This window comes from Mustela erminea, chromosome 18 (assembly GCF_009829155.1).
Source record: "Mustela erminea isolate mMusErm1 chromosome 18, mMusErm1.Pri, whole genome shotgun sequence".
Classification (NCBI taxonomy): domain Eukaryota; kingdom Metazoa; phylum Chordata; class Mammalia; order Carnivora; family Mustelidae; genus Mustela; species Mustela erminea.
This window is the reverse complement of record NC_045631.1, coordinates 36,275,667-36,297,051: the sequence shown is the minus strand read 5'-3', so window position 1 is coordinate 36,297,051 and position 21,385 is coordinate 36,275,667. Positions and strand designations below refer to the sequence as shown.

The 21,385-nt window shown below is 47.1% G+C and overlaps 1 protein-coding gene across 1 annotated transcript in view; it reads left to right on the top strand.

Moving 5' to 3' along the window:
• Positions 1 to 2,115: 2,115 nt before the first annotated feature.
• ACSF2 (acyl-CoA synthetase family member 2) overlaps positions 2,116 to 21,385 on the top strand; it is a gene marked incomplete at its 5' end in the record, with an annotated part of 34,736 nt that continues 15,466 nt past the window's right edge. The window contains one exon of the mRNA XM_032319476.1: positions 2,116 to 2,249. Coding sequence (XP_032175367.1) covers positions 2,116 to 2,249 — 134 coding nt within the window. The remainder of the gene's footprint in view (positions 2,250 to 21,385) is intronic.

Sequence of the window (21,385 nt, the reverse complement as noted above, 5' to 3'; positions counted from 1 at the left end):
TTTAAAGATTTCGTTTATTTATTGGAGAGAGAGAGAGAGCATGGGTGCAGGAGCAGGGACAGAAGGAGAGGGAGAAGCAGACTCCCTGATGTGCTGGGAGCCTGTTTCACGGCTCCATCCCAAGACACCGGGATCATGACCCAAGCTGAAGGCAGATGCCCAACTGACTGAGCCACCCAGGCGCCCCTATTCCCATTTTAAAGATGATGACTAAAGCTGGAGAGGCCCTGGGACTTCCCCAAAGCTACCAAATAAGTGTGGCCTGAGCCTTGGCCTGTGCTCACTGTGCTTACCTTGACCTTGGACAAATAGCTGAACCTACCTGGGTCTCAGGTTTTTTATTTATTTTTTCTTTTTTTTAAGATTTTAAGGCATCTCTACACCCAACACGGGGCTTGAACTCATAGTCCTGAGATCAAGAGTGGCGTGCTCTACCACAGGATGGAGCCAGCTGGGCGCCCCTCGGTCTCCTCATCCATAAAAACAGCAACACATTCAAAGGCATGCCTGTTCCTGGCAGGGTGGTGGTGAAGGCCAGAGAGGACATCTTTGAAGAGTCTGGCTTGTGGAAGATATCCTGACACCGGCAGCTGATATTCCCTGGCTCTCGTGTCTGGGAAGTCAGGGAAGCCTATGCATGGAGAGCTGAGGCTAGAGCAAGTTCAAGGAGGAACTCATCCTCCTCCCCTCCTCTTCCCCCTACCTCCCCCCTCCCCCCAATTAGCAAGGAAACGAGAAGTGTTTCACTTCACAAGTCCTGGGCCACCCAGCAAGGTACTGCAGCACTGATTCCCTCCAAACCTAGGATGTGTCCCAGGGCATTCCATTCATGGGGCAGCTGTCACAGTCAGCAAGTTCCTCTCCGTTAGGAAGGTGGTCCCTTGCAAACCGCCCTCCCCATCTTCCTCCCTCCCCCATCTCCACACAACTTGAAGTGTACAGACCTCCCGCAGGAGTCAAGGTTTCAGGGAGATCTGAGGTCACTCTCAGGGTGATGACGAGGACCAGCACAGTCCTCCTCTCAGGACCTCAGTCGAGCCCAAGCCCCAAGATAAGAGCAAAGGTCTCCTACGGCCAGGCCCCGCCCCTAACCACGCTTTCTGCTTGGCCCAGATTTCAAAGCTGCCTCTAGGGCAGGAAAGGGGAGGTCACCCCACCGCAGTCTTCCCGCCTCCATTGCTGCCCTCCTCCTCCTCTGGATGAAGGGTCAAGACAGCGTGAACCTGACGTGACCTCTCGGGTGCCCAGTGCGACCTTGCCCCGCCAGGACCAGAGTTGGAACAGGCACAGCGGGCTGGGCTTGCAGGACAGCCGCTCTCTATTCACGCCTCGGGCCTGGCGCGGAGTTGTGCCCTAGGCCTGAAAGAGCCAGGCGGATGGGGGATGAGAAGCACGGGTTCCAGTCACTGATGCCACCCTACATGGTGCACTGCGGGGGGTCAAGGCCGCCCCAAGAGAGACGCGGGTACCAACTGGCGTCCCGTTAGCTGACTTCGGGCCCCGGAAGGGGCTGGCCCAGCGCACTCGTGTCCTGACCGCCTCCCCAGCCACTGCAAACCCTCCGCTCCAGCTGGCACGCCTCGGGGCGGGTGTGTGTGTGTGTGTGTGTGTGTGTGTGGAGGGGGGTGCTTCGCGGCTCCCTTGGCCTCTGGCTCCCAACTCCGGGAGGGGGTTGGCAGCCCAGGACCCGCGCGCTAAACGGGGCTCTGGGGATGGACGCGCCCCGGCCTCTTCTCCCCGCCCGCACTCACGGCCCGCGGGCTCCCCTTCTGCGAAATCAACAAGCTCTTGCGCCCCCAAATCTAGGCCTCTAGTGGTCGGGAGGGGAGCCGGCCGCAGCCGGAGGCCTTCGGATCCGGAGGGAAACGTCTTCGAGGTGGGAGAGGAGGGCCTCGGGTCCCAGGAGAAGGTGGCCCTGAGCCTAGCGGCTTCCTCCACGCCTCGCCCCGCCTCGCCCCGCCCCGCCCCGCGGGACTCAGCCTCCGCACCCTATAGGCAGAGGCGACCCTCCCCGCCTCCCCGCCCGCTCAGCGCTCGCCCCGCCTCGGCTTTACTTTAAAAGTAAGCCGCCTCGGCTTTTACTTTAAAAGTTTCCTGGGGCCGGGACGCGCGTAAAGAGCCTTGGCCATCTACGTCGGGATGCTGCGCCTCGCGAGGCTGTGCGCCAGGAGCCCGGGGGTGCTGGGGACCCGCGCTATCCTCGCCGGCTGTGGGCAGGAAGCGAGACTGCAGGCCGTCCGCCCCCTCAGGTACGCGGCCCGCCTTCCCCTCCTCCCCCGCGGGAGGGAGTTTAGGGGGTCCTGCAGAGCTTCCCTGGGGGCCAATCCCACTCTGGTTGGGAAGCCCGAGGCTGCAGCACCTCTGGATGGCACGCGCTGGGGAGCAGGTACCCCGCACCCAGCGCCTAGGCAACAGGAAATGCTGGCCTGGCTCGCGCGGACTGGGGCTGCAGCTGGTGGCCGGCAATGACCCTGCACGGACTCCGGGTTCTGGTCCAGGACTCTTGGTTCTTTCCATGCATGATGAGCACACCGAGGGCCAGGAGCCTGGGCCTTCGGCGGTCTAGCCTGAGGAAAAGGGGCAGGGGCAAGCCTCTGTCTTCAGAACACTGCCTCTGAGCTGGACCGCCCTTCAGGGATAAACATGGGGATCTTTGGCCGGTCTTGGCAGTCCGCTAAGCTCAGCGGTCTCCCCTCTCTTCTTTAGGTGCTGAGAACATTGCTTTTGCACCTTGCTACTTGCTAAATCTGTTCTCTTCTGTCCTCAGAACAAAATGGTGGGATGGGGGCTAGCAGGTGCCCATTGCCCCTGGCTTCACTGCCCCCCAGCAGTGTAATAAGTAGTGCTCTCTTCTTGTAAGACTGCAAGTGTGAACGTGTGTTGGTTGCTTAAGCAGATCTGGGCTCCTACTGATGGTATCACTGGTGGTTATCTTCAGCAACCCGATGGGGAAGGCCTGAACACCACTGAATGGGCCCTGGCACCAGATGGGCCAGGAACTAAGTTGGAGGGGGCTGGGGGGACAAAAGGGCTTCTTCTCTGAGAGAACTGTTTGGTTAACAAAAATAGGATGGGGGGTGATGGGGGGTGCGGATTGGAGGAAGGTGCAAATTCCTCTTTTGGCTAAAACTCTAAGATCACAGTGTTTTGAACTTGCTGGTTCCTGGTAACTAGAAAGCACACAGTGCTTTAAGATAGCTACACCTAGTTTTCTGGGAAAACCCTGTGGCTCAAGGCTGGTCAGTAGATGCATTTGTGATGAAGACAGCTGGGTTTTGGGATGCCTGAGTTGCTCAGTCAGTTAAGCATCTGCCTTTGGCACAGGTCAGGGTCCCAGGGCTCTGGGATCGAGTCCCATATCGGGCTCCTTGCTCAGCAGGGAGCCTGCTTCTCCCTCCTACTGTGTGCTCTCTCTCTCTCTCTCTCTCTCTGACAAATAAATAAAATTTAAAAAAAAAGACAGCTGGGTCTTCTCACTATGCCTCCCTAGGAAATTCCACTATCAGTCCCCCAAGCCTCCAAGCCCTACCTCTGGACTGCTCAGTGAGAGCCTTCTTACAACATGAGGACCCCAAGGAAAGTTCCTCCTAAAAGCATACATGTTTCATGATGCTAAATCAGGCCCCTTCTGGTCACACAGCAAAACTCTTGACCTTTGACATTTTTGTGCATAAACACCAGAACCCTTACCTGGTACAGGCCTACAATCTCAGGGTACAGGCACCAAGCCTTAAAGAAATTCTGCCTCTGCAACAGGAGGAGATCCACTTGTCCAGAGAGAGAAGGTTTCCTGAGCATTTGTCCTAATTTGTTCCCATCCCTTCCATGTGCTTGAACCCTTTTCTATTGACTATGGTGATTTGGCCTGATATCACTCCCTCTTTCCCCTTCAGAAACCCTCCAGAGTCTCAAGCAGTCAACCCTGAGCACATAGGTCATGACAAACACCTGGTGGGTACTATGGAGATAGGAGCCAAGGAACCCAGTCTTCCAGAGACATGCAGCCTAGTGGGGGGAAAAGATAAGTCCGGTGACCACTACTCAGTGTTCCAAGAGTAATGGTATGGACAGGTCCTGGACTTCTGCTCTCCGCTTTTTCTGATCTAGTCACACATGAAGCCTGCTTTTCTGCTACCCAACCCTCCCCCCATCCCAGACCTATTGCTTATCTGCTTCTCACATTCCCCAGTTTTGCCTGTTAGGAAAGAGCAAGAACTTTGCAGCCAGACTGCCTGGGGTTACAGCCCTGGCTTCTCCACCTACCCACTGTGTGACCTTGAGTGCATTGCCTAACTAACCTCTGGGCCTGGTGACTTTGTCATCAATGCTACCTACTTGCTGGATTGATGACATTTTGCTTTGCTCAGCCTTTCCTTTGGGGCAGGTCTGATCCCTGAGACCTTCAAATGGCATCTGGCTAGGAATTCCAACGGATTTAAAAGTAGGAGAGGGGCGGTTCAATCAGTTAAATGTCGAACTCCTGATTTCGGCCCAGGTCATGATGCCAGACCAGGATTCAGGGATCGAGTTTCACATTGGGCCCGTTGCTCAGTGGAGAGCCTGCTTCTCCCTCTGCCTGCTGCTCCCCCTGCTTGTGTTCTCTCTCTCTCTCTCTCTGACAAATAAGTAAATAAATAAAGTTTAAAAAAAAAAAAAGTAGGAGAGAAGCCCCCTTTCAGTGGCTTCTTTCTTCCTTGTACTGTGTTCTTCCTTTTATCTAACTGCCCAGAAGGTAGCCTGTGCCCAGCCACAAGTCCAAACCTTGGACCTGCCAAACAGTCCCCTCTCCATCAAAACTGGGGTTGTTCCAACTCTTTCCCCTGGAAGGAAAGAAGAAGCTATCTTATTGTTCTCCAGATCTCCTGAACCACCAGCTCCTTCCTCTTGTCCACACATCCCCTTCCCCAAGGAAATGGGTGGGCTAGTCTGGGGGCTTCAGGGAGCCTTGGAGATAAAGATTCCTTGATGAACTTGAGATGAACAGGCTTCCTCCAGGCCTCTGAAGCTGGCCTGGGGCTGCCTCACATTTGCATTTGGGGTGATGGATGCACTTGGAGCTGAGAAAGACAGAAAGAACATTGGCTTAAGCCTTTCAGAGTTAGGAATGATGATCAAAGCTGGGGCTCCGGTGACTCCATGCTAATGGTAGGTCAGAAGGGTAAGTGAACTTCACGGACTACCCCCTAGGGGAATGGCTGTACAGGTGGGACCAGTATTAGAAATTATTAAATGCTCTCCCTATGTGAAGGGATTGTATTAAGCCAGGAAGCATTTTGGTTGGAAACCGTAATTGTTACCAAAAAAGAGACTCTTCCCATAACTCCCCAAAGATGAGTAACAAGTGAGCTGGTAATGATTTACACGTGACACCAGGGATCCTCCAGTTTAAATGTAACAATAAAAAATAAACTATAAACTTAGACTTTGTAACCAGTGAATGGTACATATAAGTTTGGTTACCCTTTCCTACCTCTCATGCAATAGATGGCCGTGTACTCTGGAGATTGCAGACCGGTGTAAAGATCAATGACCTTGTTTTCACTGAGTTCTTTGCTAAAATGGATCTACAGGGGAAGACCATAGACCCCCCGAAACAAGGCAGAAAGGGTGCTGTTCCTTGGAGGATGGCAATGAAAGCAAGGAAGAATCCGATTGGTGGGAATGGGACTGGGAGAGACTTGCTGCTGAGGCTGGAGTTTGAAGCTGATCTCTCCAATCATAGGGCTGTAGTCTGAAGTGTGAAGCCCATATCCTTGCATGAAATTTTTTCTATGCTTGAACTCTTCTGAATCCTGGGTATCAAGCCCTCCCAACCTCCCCCACATTCTTTAATTTTTTTAAAAAATATTTTAAAATTTTAAAAATAAAATATTTTAAATAATAAATATTTATTATATATTTATCATTAAATATTAAATTATTAAATATTTATAAATATTTTAAAAAATATTTTATTTAGGGGCACCTGGGTGGCTCAGTTATTAAGCATCTGCCTTCAGCTCAGGTCATGATCCTAGGCTCCTAGGATTGAGCCCCGCATTGGGCTCCCTGTTCACCAAGAAGCCTGCTTCTTCCTCTCCCACTCCCCCTGCTTGTGTTCTGTCTCTCTGCCAAATAAATAAATAAAGTCTTTTTTTTTTATTAAAGATTTTATTTAGGGACGCCTGGGTGGCTCAGTTGGTTGAGCAGCTGCCTTCGGCTCAGGTCATGATCCCGGCGTCCTGGGATCGAGTCCCGCATCGGGCTCCTTGCTCCGCGGGGAGCCTGCTTCTCCCTCTGACTCTGCCTTCCACTCTGTCTGCCTGTGCTCGCTCTCGCTCGCTCGCTCTCTGACGAATAAATAAATAAAATCTTAAAAAAAAAAAAAAAAAAAAAAAAAAGATTTTATTTATTTATTTCACAGAGAGAAATCACAAGTAGGCAGAGAGGCAGGCAGAGAGAGAGGAAGGGAAGCAGGCCCCCTGCTGAGCAGAGAGCCCGATGGGGGACTCGATCCCAGGACCCTGGAATCATGACCTGAGCCGAAGGCAGAGGCTTAACCCACTGAGCCACCCAGGCATCCCAATAAATAAAGTCTTTAAAAAATATTTCATTTACTTATTTGAGAAGAGAGAGAGTGAGCACGTACAAGGGGAGGGTCAGAGGAAGAGGACGGAGAGGACTCTCTGCTGAGCAGGGAACCCCACAGGACCCTGGGATCGGGACCTAAGCCAAAGGCAGCCACTTAACCAACTGAGCCACCCAGGTGCCCCCACATTCTTTAATTTATTCAACCTATAGGCAGAAACGTTGAAGCCAGGCAGATCTGGGTTCAAATGAACCATTTTAGCTGGTTGCTTTGGGACTAAGTTGAACTTGGCCTTTCCCATATGTGAATAATGTTGTTTGAGAGTTAAATAATGTCACATTAAGACACTATTAAACTCACAGCCTAGTGCTAAAGAGATTGTCAACACACTGCAGTGGTGAGCTGTATACAGGAAATGCTTTCTAACAATGGGTTTGTGCATTCCTATAACGACATCAAGGCCCACAGTTAGGAACTTGGGAGAGTAGGAGGGAGACAGTTCTGGCAAGGTAATTGCCTAAACCAAGCTGGGCTGCTTGGGGTATGTAACATGCCTGTGCTCGCATTTTTTTTGGCTTATCATAATGTTGAGCAAACTAAAGTACAGGATGTAATTTCATTCTTTGAATAGGACTTGCCGGGAGCATGTCCTAATAAATGACAGGTACCAATAATTCTGCCAGTTGTCTCTCCCTTCAAAAATAAACAAGCTCTGTCTCCAGCTTACCGATCCTGTTTTATGAACCTGTCGGTGCTATTGGTCCGAGTTTCTCCCTGTCCACACCTATACTTTCTAATTCCAAATTTTAGGCAATTCACTCAACCTCTCTGTCCCTTGACTAGTTGGTAAAATAGCCACTTAGACAAGAAACACTCTACATTTCTGTAGACATTCTGTGATTCCTAAGGAGCCTGGGCTTTGGGCCCGATCCCCTAATTCAGGAGCACTGCGGTTGAAGTATGAAGTCTTCCCACTCACGTGAAGTCTTGCTTGTGTAGAACCCTAATGAACTTCTTGCAACTTCCTGACATTCTTTGATTCTCTCTAGTCCTCCAAGGGAACAAAAAACATTGAGGGTTTTGTCTCTAGAAAGCTAAGGTCAGAAGCTAATCTCCTCTGTACCTTCGTGATCCCGTCTTGGAGCAAGTGTTCTAAGTCAGCCCCAATCCCTTCCCCGGGGGCTCTGTTAGAGTAACCCAAGAGAAGACCCACGGCGTTGATGCCTTGCAACCCCCAAGGACTTCAGGCTTTCAGAAACAGCTTCCTGAGTTTGCTAGACTCGAATAATAATTTCCAATGCTTCGTTATAGGATGACTTGCTCACCTCTTTACTGTAGCTCGTATCACTCTACAGTTTTTTGTAGCCCCTTGTAGGCTATCGACTCCTTCAGGAAGGTTATGTTGGGTGGTAAAAGATCATGGGACTGGGGCATCTGGGTGGCTCAGTGGGTTAAAGCCTCTGCCTTCGGCTCAGGTCATGATCCCAGGACCCTGGGATCGAGCCCTGCATCGGGCTGTCTGCTCAGCAGGGAGCCTGCTTCCTCCTCTCTCTGTCTGTCTCTCTGCCTACTTGTGATCTCTGTCTGTCAGATAAATAAATAAAATCTTTAAAAAAAAAAAAGAAATAGGTGACATTAGTTTTAATGACACATTTTCTTTGACTTAGTATAGTCAAAACATCATTTTAGTGTATGACCGATCTTTTAAAAATTACCAACTGAAATGTTTTACATTCTTTTTTTTTTTTTAAATAAAGTCTTCCAAACCGGGTGTGTATTTAACACTCACAGAAAACCTTCGTGCAGACTAGCAACATTTCAAGTGCTCCATAACCACACGTGACTAGCGGTTATCCTATAGACAGCACAGGTCTAGAAATTTCTCTCATACCCGTTTCCAGTCAATGCCCTTCCCTAACCAGAGGCCACCACTGTGGTTTTGACTTCTAATCTCCATAGGTTAATTTTGCTGATTCTTGAATCTTAGAGTATATGCTTTTGTGTCTGGCTTCTTTTGCTCAAAAACCAAGGGGTGTCTTGGGGAGGACGAACCCATTAACCTTGACAAAAATTCATGAGAATGTGTGTATTATGCATTGAACCGTTTAGCTTTTTTTGATAACTCTGGGGGAAAGGACATGATCTCACCTGCCCAACATTTTACTTCTTGGGTGTGATGACAGAAAGGCATGTTGAGAAGTGGAGCCCCAGATGCGTCAAGGGTTAACAGTCCCCAATATTATATAATCTAAGGACTTTTTTTTAAGTTAACCTTTTTATTTCGAGGTAAGTCAACATTCACGTGCAGTTGTAAGAAATAATGCAAACAGGAGCAACTGGGTGGCTCAGTGGGTTAAGCCTCTGCCTTTGGTCCAGGTCATGATCTCAGGGTCCTGGGATCGAGCCCCACATCGGGCTCTCTGCTCAGCAGGGAGCCTGCTTCCCCCTCTCTCTCTGCCTGACTCTCAGCCTACTTGTGATCTCTCCCTCTCTGTCAAATAAATAAATAAAATCTTTAAAAAGAAAGAAAGAGGGGCGCCTGGGTGGCTCTGTTGGTTAAGCCACTGCCTTTGGCTCGGGTCATGATCCCCCTTGCTCAGTGGGGAGCCTGCTTCTCTCTCTGCCTCTGCCTGCCTCTCTGCCTGCTTGTGCTCACTCTCTCTCTCTCTCTCTCTGATAAATAAATAAAATCTTAAAAAAAAATTTGTTTAAAAAGAAAGAAAGAAAGAACACAAACAGATCCCATATACCCTTTATTTGGTTTCCCTGAATGGTAACCTCTTGCAAAATTAGTACAGTATCACAAGGGTGCTTCAATTTTCTCTTTCATGACTACACTTAATTCTTTCTCACCTCCAGGCCTTGCTTAACCTCTAACAATCTTCCATGATTTTGAAATTTCAAGATATGGTGTAGACAGAATCATCTTGTATGCTATGTTTTGCAATTTTTTTTTGTTCTAAGGAATTCTCTGGAAATTCATCCAGGTTTCTTTGCATGTCAATAGTTCCTTTCTTATTATTGCTAACCAGTATTCTTTGATACGGATGCGCAGTTGGCTTACCCATTAGTTAATTGGAAGATACTTGGATTGTTTCCAATGTCTTCATATAAGGCTGCTATAAGCATTTGTGTACAGATTTTTGTGTGAACATAAGCCTTCATTTCCCTGGGAACAGAATTCTTTATTTGGGATCATTGCCCCCAATGTGTAATTGCTGGCTCATATGGTAGTTGCCTATTTCGCTTTTAAAAGAAACTGCCTGTTTTCCAGGATGACTGAACCATTTTATGATCCCACCAACAATGCGTGAGTCATCAACATCCTCACCAGCATTTGATATTGTCTCTATTTTTTATTTTCGCCATTCTGATAGGTATGTAGTGATACTGTGGTTTTCATGTGAATTACCCTAATGTTGAATGATGTTGACTATCTTTCCATAGGCTTATTTGCCATCTTTGATGAAATGTATCTGCATATCTTTTACCCATTTTGTAGTTGGATTATTTGGGGGTTTTAACTGTTGAGTTTACAGAGTTCTTTATGTATTCTAAGAACTAGTCCTCTGTCAGATATGTGGTTTGCAAATATTTTCTTCCATCCGGTGCCTTGTCTTTTTACCCTCTTAAGAGGGTTGTACAGAGCAAAAAGTTTTCATTTTTACAAGGCCTAGTTACCAATTTTACAGACCACGTTTGTGGTGTCAAGTCTAAAAAATTTTGCCTAGCCCTAGATCCTAAAGATTTTTCTCCCATGTTTTTTTTTCTCAGTATTTTGTAGCTTTGTGTTTTACATGCAAGACTGATCTATTTTGAGGGTTGTTTCTTTTTCCTAAAAGAGACTTGAATTGAAATTTCTTTTTAAAACATCCATCATTCTGGGCCAACAATTAAGAAAATGACCATTCAGTAGTTTTCTAGTTTAGATTTCACTTGTCACTCAGCACCTTCATTTCCTTGTATGTTGTCGCTGGTATAAATGTGTCACCTGTCTCTGCAGGTACCTGAAAATTATAACTTTATTTCAGAACAGACAACTGTTACCGGTTCAAAGTTGTCCTCTCCTGCCCAAGCATGAGCCAACTCTACTCCCATGTCAAGTGCCCCTCCCAGGTCAACCAGCAGCCTAGTGTCTTTGTGTAACTTAGGGAGAGGAGAGGACACAGCCCCATGGGGTGTGCATCAGTGAGTGGCCCAGGAGCTGGAAGAATGGTGTGTTGGATAGTGAGGATATGAATCTCGGTGTGCAAGGAGGATGAAAGAGGAGAACCAGCCTCTCCTTCACCATGAACTTGGCATTGCACTGGCCCATGTATCTACAACGGTGTCTCATACAAGACGGAATGTGTTGACTGAGGGCTTGCTGTGGGTACCGCACATGAACTTCAGAGACAGACTGGGTTTTCTCATCATGTAAATCTTGGTCTTGCCCTGGCCTTTCACATGATGGGACCAGTGCATCTCCCTCTGTCCATGCCCGGAAGATGTTCCATCTTTTGAACGTTTTCGGTGCCCTTCTTGGGAGTTCACCAATCCTCTTGTATTTTCCTTCATGAATATTTCATATGGAAGAGAAAATTAACCATAATCACATGACCAAAAAACGAACACCGAAGGACCTATCACCCCAAATGAACATAGAGCCATACTTGTTACAGAAAATTGTGCATAAAAGAAATAAAACATGGATCAAGTTCAAGTCCCTTTTATAGCCATCCTGTAACCCACCTCTTCACCGAGAGCCAGTGGCATAGATTGAATGCATGTTGTGTCTGAGTGCATTTTTTTGTTTTTCATATGTCTCCGTTCCATAAACAGTATATTCTATCATTCGGAAGGCACCTCAAATCACACCAAGCAAGTAATAAGTACTTCTGCTTTTCCAATTTTTGTTTTCATAAACAATACTTGGGCTTTCATAATCTCAGCACAAGTTGTACCAGAATGCCCTTCCCTTTTTCTCTCAGCAGTGTGTTTTAAAGATCTATTTACACAGACACTGTAGATCTGGATTATTCTTGTTCCTTTATGTAACTATGTCTCCAACAGCACAATTTAACCCAGCACAATTGGTGGGTTAAAGGGTTGAATTTCCAGCTTTTCTGGAAATTTCCCTGGAGAGGATGTGCTGCTGTGACCACCAGTAGCAACCCAGAGTCCCATGTCCCAAAGTCCTCACAAATGCTTAGTGTCACTGAATGAACACAGGAACTTTTTGTTACTCTGGTAGGGGCCAAAGTGTATCTCACTGTAGGCTGAATGGACATTTCCCTGATTAGCCGTGAGACTGGGCTCTTCTGAAATGTCTTCTGTGAATTTTCTGTTCATATTCTTTGCCCGTTTATTATGTTAGATTACTTGTCCTTATTGACTCATGAGTTTGTTTGCTTTAAATACAAGCTGAATACTAATCCCTGGTCTCTTACGTATAAGATGAAATTTTAAACCCAGGCAGCTGCTTGTCTTTTAGCTTTGTGGATGGTTTATGTTTTTCTTAGGGCCCCGGGGACCAGCCTGGCATCAAACGCTTGTAGAGGGGGGGAGGGCAGAGGCCAGTCCATGACTTGGAACAAAAATAGGCTATTGCTTTCAATTTCGTTTCTAAAGCCTTCTTGCTGGTAGCTGACATGGCACCTTGCCCAGGGGAGCAGTGGTCTGCCTCAGCATGGGGTGTGTTCCCACAGTTCCCAGGAGCCCTCATATCTAGTTACCCTCCCTGCTTCGTGGCTTCTGAAAGGATTAAGAGCTTTGCCCAGGGTAATCTGGGTCATTCCAGCACCCAGAAAGGACAAGATTCACCTGCAAGCCTTTTGTTCCGGTGTCAAGCACCTCCTTCCAGCAGGTAATATGTAACAGGAGGTGGAAGAGTTTCTTCCCCAAGGAGAGCCTGCAGACGTGTTTGCCTAGGTGGCCTGATTGAGCCTGCCTCCCTTGACTCCTCTGGGGTGGGACTGTGTGATCCTTGGCACTTATGGTGGCCTCTGGCCCGGACTTTAGTTGCCAACCCCAGAATGTCCAGAATGCCACGGGAGCTCCCCAAACCAGCCAGCTCCTATATTCTGTCTAGATCCCCTGCAAAGCCAGGCTAAACCAGGCAGGACCAAGGCTGGGGCACAAGGCTTTCCAGCCTGGTGACATCAGGAAACTGGCTAGGCAGTTACGGGGCCCACAGGTGGTTGGCACCAGGATGAGGGAGCTAGAACATGAGAACGGGACAGTGAGATCAGAGGCTGTGAAGGCGAATCAGTTTCCACAAGTAAATCTTAGAAAAGGACCAGGGTGTGCTGGAGGTCTGGGGGATGGGGGTTCAGTGGGGCTATTTCTCCAGGCACCTGTGGCACTTAGAAGGCCCCCCGGTTTGCGGCTCCAGACCCCATAGGGCCTCCGGGGGAGGTTGTGGAAGGGCTGTAGTTTAAAGAGAAACACACACAGAAGGGGTCCAGGGGTGACCCCCACCAGATGTGGAACCATAAGGAAATAAACCTCTTGCTTCTTCATTCATAAAAAATGAAGAGGGGTGCCCAGGTGGCTCAGTCAGTTGGGTGTCTCCCGTCGGCTCAGGTCCTGATCCCAGGGTCCTGGGATCAAGCCCCGAATGGGACTTCTTGCTCAGTGGGGAGCCTGCTTCTCCCTCTCCGTCTGCCTGCCTCTTCCCCTGCTTGTGCCCTCGCTCTCTCTCTCTCTGTCAAATAAATAAATAAAATCTTAAAAAATAAATACATAAATAAAATTTTAAAAGAACAATCCTTGTATAGATGATCCAAGACCGATGATCATAGAGCACACACGTACCTGGAAGCTCTCTTTAAGCCGTGAGTTTCACTTTGTATATTCTGGAAGCCTTGGGAAGTCCGGGGTTTGAATCCCAGCTTGGCTACTTATTGGCATTTCTTTGAGCTTCATTCCCAAATGAAGGTAGGTGTGTATCTTGGTCAGGGAGTGGCTATGAAGATCACAAGAGATCCTAAGAATGGAGTCTTTAGGAGAGAACAGACACGAGGACACATCGGTAAATGTCAATTCTCATTATTCTGAAATGCGCTGTTTCACCTAAAATGTATTAGACATTTTCCATCTCGTTAAATACAGAGAGTGTCTTCATTATTTTTAATGGCATAGGGTTCTTTTGTACAGATGCTCTGTATTTACTTATCTAATCCCTTACTTAAAAAATAAAGTGTTTTTTCTCAATTCTTTGCTAAGTAGCAATTAACATCCTTATTCATACCTTGAGGCATTCATGTGTTTTATTCGTTGCTTGTTTTTTAGGATAGCATGACTGGCCGAAGGATTTGCGTATTCAAATGTTGACAGATATTACTAAATCAGAAGGGATCCAGATATGAGGGTTCTGAAGCTAATATAATTTGAGCTGCCGTCTTTATAAAAAAAAAAAGACAAAATTACAAAACTCAAATTTAATGAAAATTGGATATTAATGTGAGAAAACAATTTGGCACGCATGAATTCCTGGGACTTTGAAGATTCAGGCCCTTTTCTATTGAGATTTCTTTCTGCAGTTTGGCAGAAATGCTCACATATCAACGCTTCTTGGTTTGCCATTAACCTCCCTTTTTAATTCCCAGGAAGTCCCAGCTCGAGGTGGTAGGGGAGGGGTCCCCTGGAACATAAGGAGTATTACAGCTTCTGTCCTCACTGCCCTTTAAAAATCTTTTGCTGGGGCACCTGGGTGGCGCAGTCGTTAAGCGTCTGCCTTCTGCTCAGGTTGTGATCCGAGGGTCCTGGGATCCAGCCCCGCATCAGGCTCCCTGCTCAGTGGGAACCCTGCTTCTCCCTCTCCCACTCCCCCTGCTGTGTTCCCTCTCTTGCTCTCTCTCTCTCTCTCTCTCTGTCAAATAAATAAATAAATAAAATCTTTTTGAAAAATAAAATCAAAATCTTGTGCCAGTTTTACACCCTGGCCCATGTCTTCACATCCTTGCCAGTCTGTATTATCAGTCATTCTTGTTTTTGTGTCGGAATTAAGAGTCATGTTACTGATCTTCTCTAGTTAGGGAGCTTTTGTTGAGCAATACTGAGGACAGCGCTATAATCCGTGGGCTCTGTGCTGAGTTCCTCCGCTTGTTATCCCGAGATAAGCTAGTGGACTGGCTGCTCAGAGCCAAGGACACCACAGACTGGCCCCTGCGGTGGGGATGGCCTCTCATTTAGCTGAAACTGCTCTGCAGGATGGCCTCCCTGTCCTCTTTGACAAGAATACCTGTCATGGAATTTTGAAATGAGACGCAGACTCCTCTGGAAAGACAGCGGTCTCTGGTTTGGGCAGAGGATTGGTGATTTGTTCTATTTTGCCCTGTAATGACTTCTCATTTATTCCAGAATCAGACAGAATTCTGAATTACTTTCAATATACACGTGATTTTGGAATAACAGCTTTTGGAGCCCGGTGGTATAATAATCCAGATGAATGACCAAAAAGATTGAATTTAGAATACCAGCTGCTGAAGTGGCAAAGAGTAGGTCTCTCCCTCCCTCCCCACCCTTTCTCTCCCTGCAAATACACACACGCGGTACACACACTACACACACAGGCACCGCACACACACACCACACACCAGACATACACACACACCAAACACCCAAACCACACACCACACACACATGCATATACACCACACACAGGCACCACACACATATACCACAACACCAGACACACACACCACACACCAGACACACATACCACACACCACACACACATGCACATATACCACATGCACAGGCACCACACACATACATCACACACCAGACACACACACCAGACACACACACCATACACCAAACACATATACCACACACACATGCACACACACCACACACAAGCACCACATGCACACACAAGCACACACACCACACACAAGCACCACATGCGAGATACACACACCAAACACAGACACCAGACACACCATACCACACATACACCACACACCACACACATGCCACACCACTCACACCACACCCCCCACACACACACCACATATATGCACCAGACACACACACCACACACCCAAGCACCATACACACACCACACACTAGACACACACCTACCACACATCCCATAGTTTTTTGCCACCCCTTGAAAATAAATTGCAGACATTACAATATCAATATTTTCCACTTTTCTTGATCTCTTGGGAAACAAATGCCTCATGGTTGTTCTTCTCTGATTGTTCTTCAATCAGAGGAGACATCTTTCCTGATGCTTATCTGCCACGCGTCATCCTTCTTCCTCGACTGTGTGGCAGGTCTGTGTTTCACGTGTCAGTGCCGGTCGGTCTGTTTTTGTGGAAAGTTCTCCGTGATCAAATGATGAGGCCCTGTTAATTAACTTGCACTGCAGCATTTTGAACATTTGCTTAACCTCGCCCTCAATTTTCTCCACTTGTAAGACAAGGACAAAAGTGCTGGGGAGGATTTCCCTGAGGAAACCGGCAGGAGAGCCTTGCAAGGTGGGTTGTTGCTGTGCTCTTTCTGCCTTCAGGTCACATACCCTGTGGGACATTTCCCCGGCGCTGCCCTTCCCCACTGACGATGCCCATCTTTTTCATAAATCAGAATCACCACACTCCTGACTTGTCTTAAAAATTTCTACAGAGGGGCACCTGGGTGGCTCAGTGGGTTAAACCCTCTGCCTTTGGCTCAGGTCATGATCCCAGGGTCCTGGGATCGACCCACACATGGGGCTCTCTGCTTAGCAGGGAGCCTGCTTCTCTCCCTCTCTCTGCCTGCCTCTCTGCCTACTTGTGATCTCTGTCTGTCAAATAAATAAATAAAACCTTTAAAAAAAAAATCTCTACAGATATTCCCCCCCCCCTTTTTTTAAAGATTTATTTATTCAGGGGCGCCTTGTTGGCTCAGTGGGTTAAAGCCTCTGCCTTTGGCTCAGGTCATGACCCCGGGGTCCTGGGATCGAGCCCCACATCGGGCTCTTCACTCAGCAGGGAGCCTGTTTCCCCCTCTCTCTCTGCCTGCCTCTCTGCCAACTTGTGATCTCTGTCAAATAAATAAATAAAATCTTTAATAAAAAAAAAAGATTTATTCATTCATTTGAGAAAGAGAGACACAGAGAGCACGAACAGGGAGGAGAGGCAGAGGGAGAGAGAGAAGCAGACTCCCTGCTGAGCTGGCAGCCTTTCGTGGGACCCAATCCCACCACCTGGAGGTCATGACCTGAGCTGGAGGCAGAGGTTAACCATCTGATCCTCCAGGCGCCCCCCACAGACATTCCTAGAAATGACATTGTAAAGCAGATGGTTATCCAGTGGTTCTGGTTTCCCTCTGGGGCCATATTCCAATTGGGGGCAACCTTCTGGACCACGGCCTTGCGTCCAGTAAGCCATATTCTGAACAACAAGCAATGCCATGTGCTGCTCTGTGCTCCTGAACAGGGGCGGGGTGGGGGGGAGCGGGGGGTGGTGCACATCCATGTATGAGACGGGTTGGTTGGGCCAATAGTCACAGTGTCCCGTGAATGGTACAGAGGACATACACACTGCTTTCCCATCTGCCAGCGTTCTCAGGAAGGAAAACCCTGCTGCATTCAGAAAGGAGATTCTTTCTTTGAGTAATTTCTAGAACAGAGATAACCAACAGATGTGTCTGCTAGGCTTGCCCAGCATGAGTTATCAAGGGATGGATGGATTTTGCACAGAAGTGACACAGGCTGTTTTTACTTTTTGTGACAAAGTGGCAAATAGAGGACACAATCTGTCACTGAATGTAGTTTATGAATTATGAGTGAAGCAACACTAGCTTAAGCCGTAGGAGAGTTTTCTTTTAAACTCTGTACCGAAGTACACCGTGGGTTTAGCAAAGGGAACATAGGTTAAGTGCTTCCTTGGTGACTTTTTGATTAAATATACACGCCCATATAGCCAGTACCCAGATGGCCACTCTCCTGATCTCCATCACCGGAGATTACTTTTGACTGTTTTGTACATAGAAATGGAATCCTATGGTATATACCTTTTTCTATCAGTTTCCTTTAACTTTATTTTTTATGAGTTTCTTTCACGTTGTTGGGTATAGTCATGGTACATTTGCTGTCGCTATTGTATAACCCTGTCCTACTGTGGATGGGTTGGGCGGTTTCCATATTGGAGATAACACAAAAATCCTCGTACCCGTCTTTTGCTGAGCGCATGTCTGAATTCTGTTGGGTATATGCTTCAGAGTGGAATTATTCACATTGTTTTTTTAAAGTGTTCAATTCAGTAGTTTTTAGTGCAGTCACAGGTATGTGCAAGAATCACCACAGTCAGTTTTAGAACATTTTCCTCACCTCAAAGAGAAACCCCATACCATTAGCTGTCACCTCTGTATCCTTCCTTCCCCTCAGCCCTCAATAATCATGTAATCTACTTTCTGTCTCTATAGATTTGCCTTTCTCAACATTTCATATGCATGCAATTTTTACCATATGTGGCTTTCTGTGTCTGGCTTCTTTTGCTTATAATATCTTCAGGGCTTATCCATGTCGTAGTGGGTATTACTCCTTCATTTCCCTTTCAGGGCCAAATAATATTCCACTGAATGATCGTCCCTATTTTGTTTATCCATTCCTCTGTTGCTGGAACCACTAGGTTATTTTCACCTTTGGCTGTTTTGTGAATAGAATTGCTATGAACGGGGCGCCTGGATGGCTCAGTGGGTTAAAGCCTCTGCCTTCAGCTCAGGTCATGATCCCAGGGTCCTGGGATCGAGCCCCAAGTCAGGCTCTCTGCTCAGCAGGGAGCCTGCTTCCCCCTCTCCCTCTGCCTGCTTCTCTGCCTACTTGTGATCTCTGTCTGTCAAATAAATAAATAAAATCTTAAAAAAAAAAAAAGGATTGCTATGAACATTTATGCACAAGTCTGAATTTGAGCACCTGTTTTCAATTTTGGGGGGTCAACACCTAGGAGCAGAATTGCTGGGTCATAAACTCTATGTTTAACTTTTTGGAGAAAAACCAAACTGGTTTCCACATTGGCTGTGCCATTTTACATTCCCCCTGGTGATACCCAGGGGTTCCAGTTTCTGTACATGCTCACCAGCACTTGTTATTTTGTTTTTTGTTTTGTTTTGTTTTTTTTATTCTAACCTTTCAAGTGTGTGTAATCTGGTAGCTCACCATTCCTTTTGTTTGTATTTCATGTGCTTGTGGACCTTATATCTTCTTTGGAAAAATGTCTATTCAGTGTTTCACTCATTTGTTAATGGGTCGTTATGTGCATTACTTATAATTCACGCATTTGGTGATTCCACTGAGTACCTCTTACATTCCAGGCACTGTGAGTCACTGGGGATAGAACCGTGGATATTTTAGTTGCTAACAATAAAACATCAGAGAATTCTTAAAAAACAAACAAACAAACAAAAAAACCCAAACCCTTGTTTCCTGGCAGCAGATGTGCCCCTGAATTCTCAAGTGCCAACTCTTTGAGGGGATCTTTAGGTGGGGTTTCATCTCCAGTTCCTGGCTCCCACGTATTTATATGTTCTACAATACCCAACCCAAGTAGCTGAAAGCTTCGCTAAACATTGAGAGTAGTCTCTCCTTATCCGTGGGGGATATGTTCCAGGAGCCCTGGTGGATGCCTAAAACCACAGCTAGTACCGAAGCCTGTATGTACAAAGCTTTTTCCTATCCATACATACCGATGATGAAGTTTAATTTATAATTTGGGCGCATAAGAGATTAACAATAATAGAAAAATTATAACAATATACTATAATAAAAATTAGGTGAATGTGGTCTCTCTCTCTCAAAATATCTTATTCTCCTATACTCACCCTTCTGTGATGACATGAGACAATAAAATGCCTACGTGATGAGATGAAGTGAGTGAATGACATCAACATGTGACATAAAGTGGAACTACTGCTGACCGTCTGACTGTCTGACCGTCTGACCTCATGTCAGAAGGAGGCTCCTCTGCTTAACTGTGGGGAGCTGCAGAAGAGGGGAGGACTCTTGGACTTTAGTTCTTTGAGTTGGGAACCATAGGAACTGCTGGCTTTCTTCCAACTCCATAAGCTTCCCAGCCAAATTGAAATAATGATAATAATAATAACAAACGAAAACCACTTGTCCCCTAAGCTAATCTCTATTGTCTTTTTCAGAGTTAGGTGGAATGTCTGCCACTTTGTTTAAGAGCAGAAAAAGCATTGGCTCCCTCCTTTTGCCCAAGGCCTTTGGGGCATGTTTGAGGAAGGAGGGAAGTAGAATCCACTCTGTTTGCCTGTGGGATTTCGAAACAATGGGTGGTTCTCACATCTATGAGCAAAGTGCATTCATCCAAGTTTCTTAAGTCCTTTGGATGAGCCACCTGTGTCTGCTTCAAAGTCCTGCCCTGCTCCAATCCCTGTTTCTTGACGTCAATTAATAAACAGTTGTGGAAAATATAAAATGGAGATTCGACAATCTGGGGGACATGTCCAAAGCCTAGAGTACAGAATTGCCCACGCACTTCTTTCTCCATTAATTGTGTGGGGGTGACAGGTGGTCCTCGGCTGCAGAACCAGCTACTACCAGCCCGAACAGACCACTTGGCCTCTTTGCACTCCACTCTCTTTACCTGGAGAATGGGAATTCATGCTTTCCACCTGCCCTTCTTAGGATTTGCCTAGAATATATCAGAGAAACCCACTCTCACCGTGGCTTCAAGGAGATGGGAGTTTTTTTTTTTCTGGGAGACAGCCGGCCCATGGCAGCACGGTACGCCTTGCTGTCGACATCATCTCTGCAATGTCCAAGCTCACCAGGTGGCCCAAGATGGCTGCCATTCTCTTCCTGTCACAGATATTCCAGCCAGTGAAGGACAAAGAAAAGATGCCCCTTCCCGGGAAGGAAAGTTGCACATGTACCTCTCTGTAGATCTCCCTGGGCAGACCACCTGTGAGGGAAGCTTGGGAATGCGCTCTGGGGTCCACATGGCCATGGCCAGTTGAACACCCCAAGGGTGCTTTATTAAGGACAAGGGCCTACTGGGGGCCTTTGTCACAGCACCTATCAGAGCTGCCATGAAGATGAGGGATGTAACACACGTGACAACTGAAATGGGCTTCTTTTCTGGTTTTTGTCTTGTTTTGTTTAGCAGGGATTAGAGGGGCGGGGAGAGGTTGTACATAAATCAACTCGTTGACTTACCAGCTAGAATTTCCAGGAGGCTACCGTCTGGTCTGAAATCCGTGGTGAATGAGTAGAAACCCAAGTTCCGAACTAAAGAGGACGCCTGGTCACTGTGAGAACAAGAGAAAGCCTGTTGTCAGGCTCTGTTGACAGCAAAGCCATTCAGGTGGCTGAGATTGGCCCTTGGCCTCCTCCTGGTCCCAATGCTGGGCTAGGCGAGGCCGTGTGCCAGGACTTCGAGGGTCCTGGTCATAACTGAATGTGAAAAATGCAGGTATATTAGGATGTGCCAGTTGTAAGTAAATCAAAGCCAATTTATCTTTTTTGCTCATGTATTAGACTGCACATATAAGCGAAATCATGCGATGTTTGTCTCTCTGCGTAACTTAACATCATGTCCTCCAGCTTCATCCTCGTTGTTACAAATGGAATTTGGCTTTTCTTTTCCCCCAAAACTGGCTTAAATTTAAAGAGGGAGTGTATTGTCTTTTGGCAGTGAAAAGTCCAGAGGAAGGTAGACATCCCATGCGGCTAGGCCTGGGGATTCAAAGCCTCATGGTGAAGTCTATGGCTGTGTCTTCCTGTCTCTGTCTCTTTGTGTCTCTCCCTGCTTAACCCTGTGTTCAGTTTGTCCCTAAGCCAGGTTCTCTCCACGTGCTTGTCCTTAGAACCATTGCTTTGGCAAA